Source organism: Balaenoptera borealis (genome assembly GCF_965194805.1).
Source record: "Balaenoptera borealis genome assembly, chromosome: X".
Taxonomy (NCBI): Eukaryota; Metazoa; Chordata; class Mammalia; order Artiodactyla; family Balaenopteridae; genus Balaenoptera; species Balaenoptera borealis.
In genome coordinates this window covers 111,529,423-111,543,789 of record NC_138881.1, presented here as the reverse complement: position 1 = coordinate 111,543,789, position 14,367 = coordinate 111,529,423, and the positions used below count along the sequence as shown (strand labels likewise).

Here is a 14,367-nt window from a genome sequence, read left to right as displayed (position 1 = left end):
CTTAGCCTTGTGATGTCTAAATGACTGTCCTGCCTTGAAAACGATTTCCATTGATCCCCCTTCATTGTTGTCTATTCGCAATGCCCCGACACCTACAAGAGTACTACACAAATTAGCTTGCCATTTCCCCAAATCATTATGTCTATTTTAAAAAATGAGCAGTACAAAAAGCTTTTAAGTGTAGATATGTATTCAACATTTAATATTCTTTTTCACACACAACCTTAAAGACTAGAATTGCAAAGAGGAAGGTGGGAGATATATATATATATATATATATATATATATATATATATATATATATATACACATACACTATACACTATAATATATACAGGGGTGGACATGGGGAAGGTAGGGGTGTGGGAAGTGTCAAGGACTGAATACTCTCAAAACAATAATAGAGCCCTCTACAAGGGGGCGGATACAATGATGTTTCAACTTATCATAACTGAGTCTGATTTAAAACACAAGACTTATTTTCAAGCATTTATGCAGTTTCAGTTTTACCTACAGTGTGGCTCCAAATATTCCTGAATGAATCCTAGCTTATTTTATATCTTTTGTTATGTGTTTAAAATCCTATTATCAGGGACATAGGAGAATCTCCACCTTCTTTCTTTGCAGGTTTGTGTATTGAAATCAAACCGAGTTGGGAAGTTGTTGAATAAACCCTTCACATCTCACAGCGTGTTTGGGTTCCTTATCTCTTTCTTTCTTTTTTTCTTTTTTTAATTTTCTTTATTTCTGGCTGCGTTGCGTCTTCATTGCTGCGCGCAGGCTTTCTCCGGTTGCGGCGAGCGGTGGCCTCTCTTGATGAAGAGCATGGGCTCTAGGCGCATGGGTTTCAGTAGTTGTGGCACACGGGCTCAGTAGTTGTGGTGCAGGGGCTTAGTTGCTCCGCGGCGTGTGGGATCTTCCCAGACCAGGGATCGAGCCTGTGTCCCCTGCATTGGCAGGCGGATTCTTAACCACTGTGCCACCAGGGAAGCCCCCTATCTCTTTCTTTGATAGTCCCCCTATCTCTTTCTTTGACCATAATTTGGGGAACGATTTCCTGTTATTTTTGTTGGGTGCTTATGTTACCAAGAACAGATAAAAATCTAGACCCTTTCTGTTTGTTTGGTACTATTGGCAGTGCAGGGGGAAAATGTTGCAGTGAATGTATGTTAGGAACTGGAAGAAACTAGAAGGAAATGTGTTTCTAACTTGAGTGCCGCATGTTGACTGCCGTCACTGTGTAATGTGGCTGAAGGCTCATTCTGAATTACTGGAATGAGATCCAGGCTGTGTGAAGAGTTCTGTTCCAGGATTTCTCTTTTTTCAGGCGGCTTGCAGTAGTTTTTAATGTGGTGTTTGGAAAATGCAGGTTATTTGGTAGAAAATCCCAATCTATATTAAGAGAGTCTTTGCAGAGAAAAGGACTTTTCTGCAAAGGCATTTTGTAGCAGAAATGGAGTGCAGATGTCACGTTAAATGTATATCCTGAGGAACGCAGGAATGAGTATTTTTAAGAGTCTTAATAAGTTAAAAAGGAAATGAGGATCCCTCCCCCTCCACTGACTTTTACCATGAAACATAGACTAGCTCCTAAGATCTAAATTCTTTGTTACCTTACCATTTAGAAACACCTTAGTCAGTCTTGAAAGATTTCATAAGGCTTGGAAGTTGGCTATTAGTGTATTGTCATTATGCTCAATAACTCAGATTGATTTTGATTTGAGTTAATAAAGGAATATTGAGTCCAGACGATGTTCCCTTTCTATCATACTGGTCCCCCAAAGTAAACAAATCAAGCCATCTCATTCTTCTATAATTGTTAAAACCTTTTTCTTATATAAATAATATGCCACGTTCTAGTAGAAATTGATCATCTCTGCTACATTTAGCTGCAAGTTTTTCAAACTGTTAAAACTTTGGCAAAATATATAGTTTCCTGTTTTGTTCCAGTAACCTCTTTTCTCTTTGTGTCCAGCAGTGTTTACTTGAGCTTTTGAGTTCTTTGTGTCTACCTCTGGTGAATATTTTTTTTTCTCATCCCTGTAGCATCTTGAACCATTGTAAGGATGTAGCATTGAGTACATAAGTCATTATTAAAAAATCTGTCATCTCATCCATAGTTGTCCAGTCAGATATTGTTCCATGTAGAACAGTTGCATCCTAACTTGCCCATCAACATAAAAACTGATTCATTTGGTCAGTAAATTTGAAACCTGCAAATTCTCACTAGAAAATATCCAGCCCCAGAGCTGAGGTATTCACTGTGTGTGGATACCCTATGTTAGATCTGGGAACTATGCAGAAGGACCAGGCCCATGTGCTGCCCTCAAGGTTCCGATAGTCTGGCACTCAAAAGATACACATCAAGGAAATTGAGTGTACCTGCTCTAGGACAAAACTGCCCCAGTTCCAATCTTGGCCATCTACTGGAAGATGTTGTGTTTGTCCCTTAATCTCTTTGGGCCTCTGCTTCCTCATCTGTGAAATGAAATAATAATACTCATCTCCTATGATTATTTTGAAGCTTAAATGAGTTAATACAAATAAAGTACTTAGAACGGAGCCTGGCACATAATAAGTACTCTATATCATATAAAGCAATAAAGTCCAATAAAAGCTATTAGAAAATTAATTCTGACATCGAACAGAATATTTTTCTCTTCAGTATTAACATCATTACCTTCATGATCATGAAACCATAGAAACTGAATAAGCATTTTCTCTCTGAGACCATTAACCCATTCTTTATGTCAGTGGTTCAAAGGAGGAAGGGAGGAGTGTACAGTTTTCCTTTTCCTTCCTTTAGTTCTTTCTAAATGTCATTTTGAGAAATAACTATTTAATTGCTAAGTGAGGTCTGAAAAATCTGACTTTTATAAAAGCAACCATAATTATCCCCTACCCGACTCCTCCCCCAGCCCCAAGGATTCTGGAAGTCACATCTGGGCTCAACAGACCCTTCTAAATAAAAGGAAAACATACCAAACGTTAGTCAAGACCTGTGACCCAAAGGAATAATCAGATTGATCATTTTAAGTGGCATGGCATGCCATAGAGAATCAGTACATAAGTGAGGACTAAAGGAAGATCTTAGAGTACGATTACCCGTTTTGTTAATCCCCATGTGGCATGATCTACCACTGAGTCTTGGGTCTTCTGGTGTAAATTATTTCAGTAAGTTAGTTATTTGGGGACTTGAGAGAAGTAATTGATTTTGAGTGTTACAAGGGAGTAGAATGTGAGTGAAGTTGAATTTATATTCAAAATTATTAAATCCCCAGAACACAGTATGACTTAGTCTACTATTATATCTGCTTACGAGTCTACTATTATATCTGCTTTCGGGTGAAAGGTTTGCCCGTGGCATGGTGGGGAGACCATTGAGAGCTTGTAATGGAGCACCCTTGAGGGCCTGGTATATCATGACATGACAGCGAGAGCCATCACTGGATCAAGGAGATGCTAGATTTTACCAGAAACTCCACAGGAGATTTTAAATTGAAGTACTGCATACTATTAGGCTTTTTCTTCCCAGTGCAATAGTATTCCTTTGGCTTGTTGACCAACCTACATTGCTCTTTACCGAGAAGCCATAGACGATTCCAAAAGAGAGACAGCCATTTTGTTTGTCCACTGGGGTAGTCCAGAGTCAGAAAGGAGAGCTGGTCCTTAGTGCTTTGTGTTCACCATCCTGAACTTGGTCAGGTCAGTGAGAATGGGGACCCAAGACCTGGGGGGTGGTCTCATCACTTCTGGGGGAGTGAGCATTGCAGGGGACCCCTATTTCTTTAGTTCTCATGACTGTTTTAAAAACCTTTGTCTTTCTACTTTATCCCACACAAGGGGTTTATTTCCCAGGTTCTGAATTCCCTTCATGTAAAAAACACTGCGTGGTAGTCTGATTAGTGGTTGTGAGACGAAAGACAGAATTTCTCTAACTTTGCTATTTCATATGTCCTTTCTCATCCCAGTTTTCTTATAACTTCCCCAGTTCTGGTATTATTTAGTGTTTCCATAGCATGTTTTAGCTGAGTTCCTTGTGATCATTTTTAGTAGTTACACAACAAATCATGTGCAGAACATGAGCCAGTACTTAGCCAAAGAATGAAATGGAAAAACTCCACCAAACCCAGCTTCATAATCTTCCTTTAATAAAACTCTACTGTGTCATTTGGTTTGGTCTCTCTTTTATAACTTGAGGCTCCATCAACCTATTTTAGGATACTCCTATAAGGCCTACTGCATAAATGATTTGACTTACAGTTGAACCAAGGATATGGTGAACCCCCTCCTAGAGTTTAAAAAAGAGAAAGAAGGGGAAAGGACTTCTTTAGCCAAAAGTGTTTCTTGAGCACAATTGTGGAGTTTAAAATTTTTTCTTATTTCCAAAAGGTCTATACCATTTGGAAATTTCTTTGTGTTTTCTAGGACAGGTCTCATAGTCTAGAAATTCCTACTTGCCTTGCTACCTAATCACAAATGCATTCCAGAATAATCCCTGGCACATAGTAGGCGCTCAGTAACTGCTTGTTGACATGTTAACTTTTTACATTGTTTTCTCGCACAAGTCCATCGTTTCCTGATAAGCATCATAATCAAAAAATGCCATACACTAACCTCGTTTTCACAGGCATTTTCATAACTCCTTACCTCTCCAAAATCCAGCCATTTTGGCAGTCTCACCAATGTGGAACCTAATTTAAGATAAAGCAGAAAACTACCGATGCTTAAGATTCGAGTTTCATATATTCAGTTTAAAGAGGCAGGGACACATGATATATGTGGGAAATCGTTTCAGTGTTTGCTAAGGTGCAGCGCTAGAATCATATGCAGTGAGGTGGTTGCCCACAGGTCGATTATTCTCTTTGGCTTTGGTTTTCTCATCTCTCACATATGAGAGCTGTACTCAGTGATCTCTAGGGCCCCTTCCAACTTCTATGATTGTCTGGCCACCTCCTCTCTCCAGGCCTGTTTGTCCCTCTGTCCAGTGAGGGGGTGGGAAAGTATCAAAGTCCTAACTCTCTGTGACGTTAAAGGCATGCTCTTGTAGCTGTCCAGGAAACTGAGCTATCCAGATTGGCTATTCCTCCAGGGTATTGGTTAGCCAAGATTTTACTGTACGTTAATGCGTAGTTAAAAGGACTAATTTACTGCCTAGGAAAACATTTGGCACTGGTTAAAACTGTGGAAAAGTCCTAATTGTTCGCAGGGAACGTTGACTTCGGTGTATACAACTACCATCCTGTTGGATGTTCCTCCCCCTTTTAGGCTAGAGTTCTGTTTGAGATAAGAGGGTGTGTGTGTGTACATCAGATAGGATCCTAACAGTGTGAAGTTTGTCTCCTGATGGTGCTAATCCCCCATTCCTGTTCCTAAGGCTACTGTTGATAAGTGGTATCCAAAGTTACGCTCCAGAGCAGGTGAAGTGCACTGCTGGACTGCCCTGTATCCCAGCATCTGTTCCCTGCGGTGGTATCTGCTTTCAGAAGTCTCTGTTTGCGGAGCTGGTTGGTACTGATAGAGAGGAATGTACTAATCCTCTGATATTGACTCCAAAAGGGGAGGGTGGGGCAGAGAGAATGAGAACACAGGAACTCTTGGGGAGCTGCCAGCTTGTGATCCTGGCCATGATCCTTTCTAAGCATTGATGGAAATGAGTGACAGGATGGGATCGGCTCTTCTATGCCCAAGACAATTGCACCCTATAGAAGTGCAATTGAAAGGTGAAACAATTGAAGAAAGATGAAACCAAGTCTCATTTCTCTACAGAGGACGCCTAGTCCAATCCGTCTTCGGTGCCGCCTTCATCCTTGCCTCTTCCCTTGTTCATGAACTTTCAGTAGCTCCCTGTGTCCTGCCATATGGTGTCTTGATTTCTGCCTGGTTTTCAATCCCCTTTACTGTCTGGCCACATACACAGCCCTTCCTATACTCAGCCAACCTTATTTCCCATAATTCCTCAACCCCGTTCTAAGATTCCACGGTCTGCTCAGTACCATGTATGCTTTTGATCATTTCATTCTTCCTAACTGCGATGTTCTCCCTTCATTTGATCATTGAAATTCAACCCCTTCTGATTAGCAGATGTAAACTATTATATATAGGATGGATAAACAACAGGATCCTACTGTACAGCACAGGGAACTATATTCAATGTCCTGTGATAAACCATAAGGGAAAAGAATAGGAAAAAGAATATAAATATGAGTCACTTTGCTGTACAGCAGAAATTAAACACAACATTGTAAATCAGCTCTACTTCAATGAAAATTTTAAAAATAAATAAATCAATCCAACCCCTTCTTCAGAGTTTAGCTGAAGTCCCACCTCTTCATCAAGTGTTCCCTGAGCAGTCTATGCTGTACTGCTCCCAAGCCTTGGACGGCATTCACAGAACCCCAGGTTCAAATTTATTCACATTCTTCCCTGTAGGCTACATTAATTTTGTCTTCTGTGCAGCTATTGGCACAGAAGGGAGTACACACGAGGTACCCTTCTAAACTTTGACTGGGGGCTTACGTTTGAAAGGGCAGTCTTGTAGTCAATGTGTTTGAAGAGAAGATGTGCTTGAGTTCCAGTCTGGCAAGGCAAACACAGTGATGGGAGAGGCCACAGCTGGCCATGGATGGCGGGCAGGTAAAGACCACCTCTACTACTGCGTCTTACGGCGATCCTGGAAATTTATTTGTAAAAGGACTTTGAAATCATTGAGCCGTTTAAAATGAGTGTGAGTAGTTGAGTGTGTCTGTGATATGCAACTTGGTTGTTTAAGGTAATTCAGTGTTCACCCCTACCTCCGCCTTCTTCCCAGCATACCCCTTTTCTTTATCTAATTTTGCTCTTCAGGAAGCAAGCCAGGCCTGCTAAATGTGACCCATCACGACTCATTCTTAAGGGAAGTTCATGGCCAAGCCTTCAAAGTCAACTTGATAGACTTGCAATTGCTGTGTCTATCTTTGCCCCACCGTTGTCTTTTTCTTCTCCCAATTAGGTAAATCCCACAGCCCAGTGTACCCATGCCCTGTTGAAGATGATCTACTGCTCCCACTGCCAAGGTCTCGTGACTGTGAAACCCTGTTACAACTACTGCTCCAACATCATGAGAGGTTGTTTGGCCAACCAAGGGGATCTTGATTTCGAGTGGAACAATTTCATAGGTGAGCAGGCGATTAATGTATTTCTGTTGCTATTGATTGCTAAGCTTCTGGCCACAAGGAATGCTTTATTTATTTTTTAATTTTAATTTTTTTTTTTTTGGCCATGCCACGTGGCTTGCGGGATCTTAGTTCCCCGACCAGGGATTGAACCCAGGCCCTGGCGATGAAAGCATAGAGTCCTTACCACCGGACCGCCAGGGAATTCCCCCAAGGAATGTTTTAATTGTCAGCGATGAAATTTCTGTTCGTTATGTAGTGTTTGCCAGAGTTCTAACTGTACTCAAAGTTCACACCACTCTACAGGTAAATGTTCCCTTGAACTAATGGTGGCATTTCTGAAGACGTTAGACATTAGACACAGCGAATACCAAGTTTTAATAACAAGAAAGTGATTTTTTGACATTTTCCCCCTAAAGGTCAGTTTTAGTTCTGCATCATAGGCTGGTATCCATGTAAATGCTGGAGTACAGCCATCACTGAGCTGTGAAAGCGGCTTTTCAAGTGTTATATCTGTTACATTGCAACCAAATCTTCTGCAAACGGCCAGATACCTGTTGGGTATTTGGATCAGGTGCAATCTGATTGTGGAAATTTAAGGGTTATGTTTCTGTAGAGATTTAACAATCACAGACTGCTCTGGTGAGAATGGAAGGACTTTTGTCCTGATAATTTTAGAGGTCAGTGTTCTCATCTACATCTAAAACTTAGAAAACCATTACTGGGAACCCAGCCAGCAATGGAAGTAAAGTGGCCTGTTTCTAAGAACGTTAATTATGATTTGTGGGAAAGGACAAATTATGGATGATTGAAATATCCAGTCATTGACTCCCTCGATGCCTGCTTAATGCATATGGGAATCCCGGAATGTTAGTGGCGGTTGTTGAAGGTGCTAGTGGTGGGGGCTTCACCCACATACTATCAACACCCCAAAACAAACTCAAGTTTTTCTCCCATACCCAGTTACATTTACATAATTGTAGAATTTGAGTGTCTTTGTAAGCACCTATTTTTCACTTATTTGTCCGCATCATGGGAACACGTATGCAATTTGCTGAGGGTTTTTTGGGGGAGGGGAATGCGGGGATTGGAGCCGGGGAATGCTGTTTAGTCTGCATGAGAGCTGATTACCATATTAACTCTGAAAGTGCATCAATAAATTGACTCCAACAGATTCTTGAGAACACTGACACAAGGGAAGAAAAAAAGATGTGAATATTAAACGCTTCAGCACAATTGTAGCCTAAATAGCTCAAAGCTAGAAGACCTGAAAAAATCTTCCACACACAGAAAAGCAGAATCCCATGAAAGGGAAAGCATAAGACCAGCCAACACACACACGCACAAATCATGCCCAGAAAGAAGCCATGGGAGAAATTGTTTCTGGAAAACATTTCCCATGGAAATAAAAGCCCATGGCATTTCTAGATCTAAAGTTGAAAGTTTTTTCTTTCTCTCTTTTTTAATCCCACTCTCACCCCCACCCCAAATGTCAAGTTTGCAGCTCACTTTTGCTAAATTCATTTTTAAAAAACAAGATGGTTTGCCTTTCTGCTTTCCCCTGTAACATCTAATGCACTAGTTCTCTGGACAGAGCTGTAGCATTTGCCATACAGTAGCAAAAATGTCTGGTGACAATGATCTAGTTTGGCTAACTTTTCTACAGGCACATCAGGAATGAAGTACACTATTCTGTTCTTCTAATGTGTCTGACAGAAACTATAACTCAGAAACTCGTCTTAAAATACAAATTCTTCTACATATTTTTTTCCAAGAGTCTGCAGGTCCATATCAAAACCATACTCTGGCTTGCTTAATTAACGTCTTCAACCAGGTACTCTAAATCAAGGAGGACTTCCCTTGCTGCCACTGTTCTCGCTGTGTGTTTTACAAATTACATTTGTTGTCTTTGATGAAACAAAAATTCAACCCAAGTGGAAATTGGTAGGATTTCACAATCAATTTTCTTCAGTTATTTTAAATGATACTTTCTGGAGGGAGGAGGAATATAATTATATCTAAACTTCATTTTTAATGGGTGTTTTATTATTTATTTCTAATAAGCTGATATAAAAGGCCAGGAGTAATAGGCATTGTTAATCTCCAGTGCTTTTTCGTGGATTTTCACAAGGGTTTAATTAATTTGCTCTGTGGTTATAGAATTCAGTCCCAATTTACATACCTTGGCCATAAGTTCTTTTTTTTTTTCTTTGCAAGGAATTTTTCCCCCCTTAAAATGACTGCAGTTAATGAATGGGCAAGGGCTTTTTTCCCCGCTTCTTTAAATCAGATGTTGGGGTTAAGTCGGGAAACTGCCTTTTGTTCATCCAGTCGGGTCGCGAGGCTGAAGATGTGGGTCTCTGATTATCGGCGGCGCAGTGCAGGAGGAATCGCTTTCCCTCGTGAGAAGGGGCTGCTTTGTTGCCCGGGTGGCGGGGGGAGTGTCGTGAGCACTGAAATCCTGCAGTGGGACTAGACCCTTTGAAGAGACTGAGGATGAGTTTTCCAACTCTGCCTTCTCGCTGCCGAGCTCTTCTGTCCCTCTCTTGAACTGTACCTATTCAACTGCCGTCCACCTTTATCAAGGTGGATCCGAATAGTCCAAACACCTTGGACTTGGCTTCGTAAGAGGTTGGTTACAGGAAACCTTCTTTTTGAAAAATACTCCCACCACCACCACCAACACGAAAGTCAGTTTCTGGGGAATCATAAATTACGGGTAGGTGCAACTTGCTCTCCGTCGCATCCTGCCGTCATGGTAACATTCATTTGACTCCTAGCCACCCTTATGAACGTCACGTGTCTGCTGCCACTGGGAATTTAGTATGAGGGGGTCGGGATTGCCGGCTGGGACGTCAGCCAGTTCCTGGCAAGAGGCAGGAGCCGGTCAGATACCCCGCAAAGGGAGACCTGCAGCCTAGATCCATCAGAGGCAACAACACCGGACCGGCCATCGTGGGACTCCTCTTGGGGCTCCTCATCAGGGCCGGCCGCTTCTATGGAGGCGCCCAGTGGATAGCCAGGCTGGACTTGCCCTGGGGCTGAGGGGCGCCTTTGGCTCCCGGGCTGCAGGCTCCAGGCAGACCACAGCCTCACTCGCATTCTTCAGTCGCGGGACACGCAACGCCATGGCACCGGCGCGACAAGGGCCTGGCCCCTCTCCCTTCCCGGGCCCTTGTGCACGGCCGGCTGGCCTGGAGTTGACAAAGACACCGAACAGCCAGAAGAATTGGGGTTTATGTTCCCTTTCGCAAACACACAAACACGTTCACGATCTGGCCTTTCCTTGCCACTAGGGGAATAAGTAGTGACGAGGTGCGCTGTTTCCTTCCTGTTGAAACCTCTGTGTTTGAGATGTTTATGGTCTGTCCCTTCATGATCTTTTTCTCTGGAGCCAGCAACTCCTCCTCGGCCCCGAAGGCATGTGCTCTCCGGGCGTGGCAGCCCCGATGCTTTGAAGATGATGAACACGTTTAGGTTGTGCTCCGCTTGTTTACAAAAGTCCCCTTTCGCTAGCACATCAAACGCATCTTTCCTCTCCTTGCGCACAATGGTAGATTCATGCTGGCAGCCTTTCCTTAGAGGTTGGAAGTGTCAGTTTATTGGCGCTTACCACAATGCAACCTGAAACTTCATTTGTTTCGACTTTCAAAAAAAATTGCATTGCACGGACATCTTTTCGTGGTTTGTGACATCAGAACGGTAGTTGAAAGAAATGAGCCCATGCTTTAAAATGTTGGGTTGCATTTGTTCTCGGGGGAAAGTGAAAGGTTGCTGACCAGATTTGGGTTCACTGATCTGCTGATGCCAGAACTCCTTTCTGTCAGCGAGCTTAGGTAGAAGTTCAGCTGTGGCCTGTGCTTTGAGAGAGACACACCATCTTCTAGAAACTCGCCCTTCTTTCTGGCAGCTGTCCTTGGACTACCTGAAGGCTGTGGAGAATGTGAGCCTAACTCTCCTTTAAGGGGAAAGAACAAGTTTAAAAGTTCACTGCTTGTCATGAATGAGGCATCCTTTTTCTCATTTGGAGATTACCTTTCCAATTTCTTCTAATTTTACGCAATAAGTATCAGGGAAAAATACTAAATCTCATAATCCCAAGAACCATGGATGACAAGAAAACCCATACAGCGCTTTTCATTAAAGAGATTCAATGTGTCCTAAAAAATTCTAGACTCCTCCAAAATGTAAAAGTGATTTCCAGAGTAATTAGTGAAGACACACATTGTGAACACATGGATTTTGTGCCGTCTTGGGTTGTCTTTTCATTTGAATAAAAAGAGGTACATGTTTTTGCTTTAAAATAACTCAAGGCCTTTGTATTTGAAATGGGAAGTTTATCTTAATACAAAAATTGCATTTCTCAAAATGTCATCATTTGGAAGGTCATTAAAATTCCTAGGAGCACTTTCATTTGTATTTTCTAACTGCGCACTCAAGGATCTGAAAGGGTTTCATTTAAAAAAAGAAAAGAATTGGTATGCCAGGATTCAAACTGATTTATGTTTTTTTTTTTTAATTTTATTTATTTATTTATTTATTTATGGCTGTGTTGGGTCTTCGTTTCTGTGCGAGGGCTTTCTCTAGTTGTGGCAAGCGGGGGCCACTCTTCATCGCGGTGCGCGGGCCTCTCACTATCGCGGCCTCTCTTGTTGCGGAGCACGGGCTCCAGACGCGCAGGCTCAGTAATTGTGGCTCACGGGCCCAGCCGCTCGCCGGCATGTGGGATCTTCCCAGACCAGGGCTCGAACCCGTGTCCCCTGCATTGGCAGGCAGATTCTCAACCACTGCGCCACCAGGGAAGCCCCCTGATTTATGTTTTTGAGTCTTGTAAATGGAACATGAAATGAGAAGATCCGTGGAGGTCTCTGGGAGAACTGGCATGTTATTCTGCTTCCAGCCTTAGGTTTGTCAGCTGGGAGCTAGCTCAGAGCCGTACAACGACAGCCACTGACACATGGAGGGATGAATAATCAGTGTGGTAGAAGGTTCCCGTTTGGGTTTCCTTGCTGTGGAATAAAGCCTTCATCTGGTCACTTCACACTCTAGAGAGCGAGTGGTACATACTGACTGAATGAAGTTCTGTGTCATAGAAATAGATCTAAAAGCATGAATTAATGATGATCATGCCTCTCCCTCGCCCCCCAGCACCACCCCCCAAGGGAAACAAAGACAGTAAAATAATCAGACTGATCACCCAAGGCCAAGCTAATGATTTCCTTTGTATGCTGTATTGTTCTGCCCCAAACCTCATGTTAGATGCTATGCTGATGGTGGCCGAGAGGTTAGAGGGTCCTTTCAACATTGAATCGGTCATGGATCCCATCGATGTGAAGATTTCGGACGCTATTATGAACATGCAGGAGAACAGCGTGCAGGTGTCTCAGAAGGTAAGGAAGGCCGGGTCCTGGAAAGGAGAGGAAGGGGCCCGCTTCAGCCTGCGCTGTCACTTCCGTCACGTGACCACACTTATGCCAATGCAGGTTTTCCAGGGATGTGGACCCCCTAAGCCTCTCCCAGCTGGTCGGATTTCCCGTTCCATCTCTGAAAGTGCCTTCAGTGCCCGCTTCAGACCCTTTCACCCCGAGGAGCGCCCAACCACAGCAGCTGGCACTAGTTTGGACCGACTGGTGAGCACTTTGGCAGGAATGGCCGTGTTTAATGACAAAGAACTGAAAACATTTGCTCAAAATGCATCTTTATTTGGGACGCTTCCAACTGTTGGGTCTTTTCAAGTGGAAGTTTTCCAGCAAATTGCACAGGGATGTCGATGAATCTGCCTCTTTGATTCCCTAGCTCAGAAGTTTCATCCGTAGGCTAACAAGTGGGGTGCACTGAGGCATATCTGGACACCTGCCTTTTGTTTCACAGTGTGGGTAACACATAGGCTGGATCCTGAGTTATAAAAGCCCTGCCAGAAGAGACTGTGTCTTATCAGTGTATCTCCAGGGCGTGAGACCTGGTGGGCCTCAGAGGGCAGTTCTAATGAAGAGTGAGAACGGACGGTGGATCTAGGCACTAGGCAGCATTTTTTTCACAGAGCTTCTATTTCACCTGTTAATACTTTGGGTGATTTTATACGTTTTACATATCAGTGTGATCTGTATTTTTCTCCTCTGACTAGAGAGAGACTCTGGAGATACTTTACAGTGATGAAAAAGGCACATGTGTAGGTAGTTTTAGGGTTTTACAGAGGTCTCTTTTTCTCTCTCTCTCTCAATGAGGTTACTGATGTCAAGGAGAAACTGAAACAGGCCAAGAAGTTCTGGTCCTCTCTTCCTAGTAACGTCTGCAACGATGAGAGGATGGCTGCAGGAAACGGCAATGAGGATGACTGCTGGAATGGAAAAGGCAAAAGCAGGTTAGCCTCCGTCGAACAGGTGTGCAATCTCTCCCTTCCTGGATGCCCGGAGACCTTTCAGAGAAGGTTTGCTCAGTTGTTTAGTTGAGGCAGCATGAAGCATTTCACAAGTAGGTGGCAACAACATGGAAGGCTTCTAGACATTCTTAGGAATTGGCTCTGCTGTAGAAGTGTTGGGAAGGCCCCCAGCTACTTGCAAAGAGTTCTGGGGCAAAGGTTTGTGACAGTGGTTATAAGCTGGTGTTACAGCTGCAATGAGGGATTGAGCTGTTTTAATAGTGTCATTATTTTTAATGTTTTATACCTGTGGTCCTGTGCTCGATGGCCTGGCCTCATAAAGTACCAGTTCTCCAAAGGTCTCATTCTCTTACTTGATGATGCTCTGTGTCCCTCCCCTACATACTCAGTAAGTTAGACAAGTACCCACTTCACTCTGACCCACCAACCTCCGCAAAATAGGTAGTTTTCAAAAAGGTCACAGTCAGATTGGAGAAACATAATGTATACCCAGGAAAAGGAGAGATTCGAGTTATTCGAAAGGCAAGCACTTGCAGTTCATTGCACTCAGTGGAAAATACTAGAACCTAGGCAGGAATCTTTGACGATCTTCTGTAACTTTTTGTTTTACTGATCATGTGAATGGGGTCATTCCTCATTGCAGATACCTGTTTGCAGTGACAGGAAACGGATTAGCCAACCAGGGCAATAATCCGGAAGTCCAGGTTGACACCAGCAAACCGGACATACTGATCCTTCGTCAAATCATGGCTCTTCGAGTTATGACCAGTAAAATGAAGAATGCTTATAATGGGAATGATGTGGACTTCTTTGATATCAGTAAGCATTTGTGCT

The 14,367-nt window shown here is 42.9% G+C and overlaps 1 protein-coding gene and 1 pseudogene across 2 annotated transcripts in view; one reads left to right on the top strand and one right to left on the bottom strand.

The window, feature by feature from the left end:
• The window catches only part of LOC309621046 (cytochrome c oxidase subunit 7B, mitochondrial pseudogene), a 576,424-nt pseudogene that overhangs the window by 325,331 nt on the left and 236,726 nt on the right, over positions 1-14,367 (bottom strand). The gene's annotated exons all lie outside the window — the stretch shown is intronic.
• The window catches only part of GPC4 (glypican 4), a 109,319-nt gene that overhangs the window by 92,455 nt on the left and 2,497 nt on the right, over positions 1-14,367 (top strand). The window contains exons 4-8 of the mRNA XM_082377896.1: positions 6,992-7,157; positions 12,414-12,544; positions 12,638-12,784; positions 13,379-13,515; positions 14,177-14,352. Of these exons, the coding sequence (XP_082234022.1) occupies positions 6,992-7,157; positions 12,414-12,544; positions 12,638-12,784; positions 13,379-13,515; positions 14,177-14,352 (757 nt within the window). The remainder of the gene's footprint in view (positions 1-6,991; positions 7,158-12,413; positions 12,545-12,637; positions 12,785-13,378; positions 13,516-14,176; positions 14,353-14,367) is intronic.